Source organism: Geospiza fortis, unplaced genomic scaffold, assembly GCF_000277835.1.
Source record: "Geospiza fortis unplaced genomic scaffold, GeoFor_1.0 scaffold5, whole genome shotgun sequence".
Classification (NCBI taxonomy): domain Eukaryota; kingdom Metazoa; phylum Chordata; class Aves; order Passeriformes; family Thraupidae; genus Geospiza; species Geospiza fortis.
In genome coordinates this window covers 1,010,420-1,011,623 of record NW_005054421.1, presented here as the reverse complement: position 1 = coordinate 1,011,623, position 1,204 = coordinate 1,010,420, and the positions used below count along the sequence as shown (strand labels likewise).

Below are 1,204 nucleotides of genomic sequence, written 5' to 3'. Positions count from 1 at the left end.
GGAGGCCCCAGCCCACACTGGCAGCGGATTGTCCTGGCCCCAGCAGCCCCAGACTCGGCAGGAGACACCCGGGAGAGCCAAACTGCTCTGTGGGGACAAGGGGAGGGCCCTGTAGCGGACACGGGACCCCAACCAGGCAGTGGCACGGGTGGGGCTGCAGGCACTGTGTGCACGGCGGCGTTTGCACGCCCTGAGCTCGTAGCGCTGCCCAGGCCGGGGAGGCAAATCGGCCACATCAGCGCAGTTCCCCTTTATCTGGGCTAATCCCCGGGCAGCGGGGCCGATTTGCAGATTCAGCTCGTCTTCCCCTCAAAGAAGCAGCGACAAAAGTCAACGCAGGGCTGAAAAATGCAGCATCACAGCCTGCCCCATGCAGCGAGGGCAGAGGGAGAGGCACCAGCTCCTGTCTGCCCCTGAGCCAGCTCTGGGCATCCCGAGGCCCCAGCTGCCTTGCGAGGCTCCTCTTCCTCACCTGTTGTCCGGAGATGGCGAGGAATAGCGGCTTGTGGCGAGTCACCGGGACGGGAGAGGAGAGGAGCTGCCCTTTATAGCCTGCTGCTCATCAGCATCTGTTTGCCCTACTCAGGTGATTCTCACTATAAAAATGTTACTGCTGACCCCCCTCCATCCTCCCCACTTTGCTGGAAAATTGCCCAGACCTCCAATCTGTTTGCATTTAACATATCTCCGGAAACAGACAGGAAGAACCTGTCCTAGTTGGTCAATAAATCCCCTGCAATCATCATTAATTGCTCCCGCGATACAGATACAATCTTCCAGCCCCGAGCAGCCTGGCACCTGGCAGGGATGCCCGCTGGGCCAGCCCTGCATCGCCCGAGGGCTGGCGGGGCTGAGCCCCGGGCGTGATCCCCGATCCCGGCCAGGGCATCCCTGACACCAGCGGGACCTGCCGCGGGTCCGACCCCCTGGCACTGCCCCTGTCCCCAACCAAGGGATGGCACCCAGCCGGGCCCCGCACCCTGCCCGGCCGTGCCATGCGTCACCCGCACACCGCCCTTGTTTGAACTGCCGGGGGATGTTTGCGAGCAGGACGGGACGCCGGGATGTGGGAACAGCCTGCAGCCGGGGGCTGGCGGTGCCATCAGATAGCGGGGAGGATGCCCAGCCCTCGGGCCCGGCCGTGACGCAAGCCCTCGTCACTGGGTGTCCCTCCGGGAGGAAGGGGCAGCTCCCGCAGCACTGA

At 64.3% G+C, this 1,204-nt stretch overlaps 1 protein-coding gene across 1 annotated transcript in view; it reads right to left on the bottom strand.

The window, feature by feature from the left end:
• Nucleotides 1-1,204, bottom strand: part of REG4 (regenerating family member 4) — a 3,813-nt gene that overhangs the window by 983 nt on the left and 1,626 nt on the right. Inside the window, 3 exon segments of the mRNA XM_014309324.1 lie at nucleotides 84-87; nucleotides 473-517; nucleotides 520-578. Of these exon segments, the coding sequence (XP_014164799.1) occupies nucleotides 84-87; nucleotides 473-517; nucleotides 520-578 (108 nt within the window).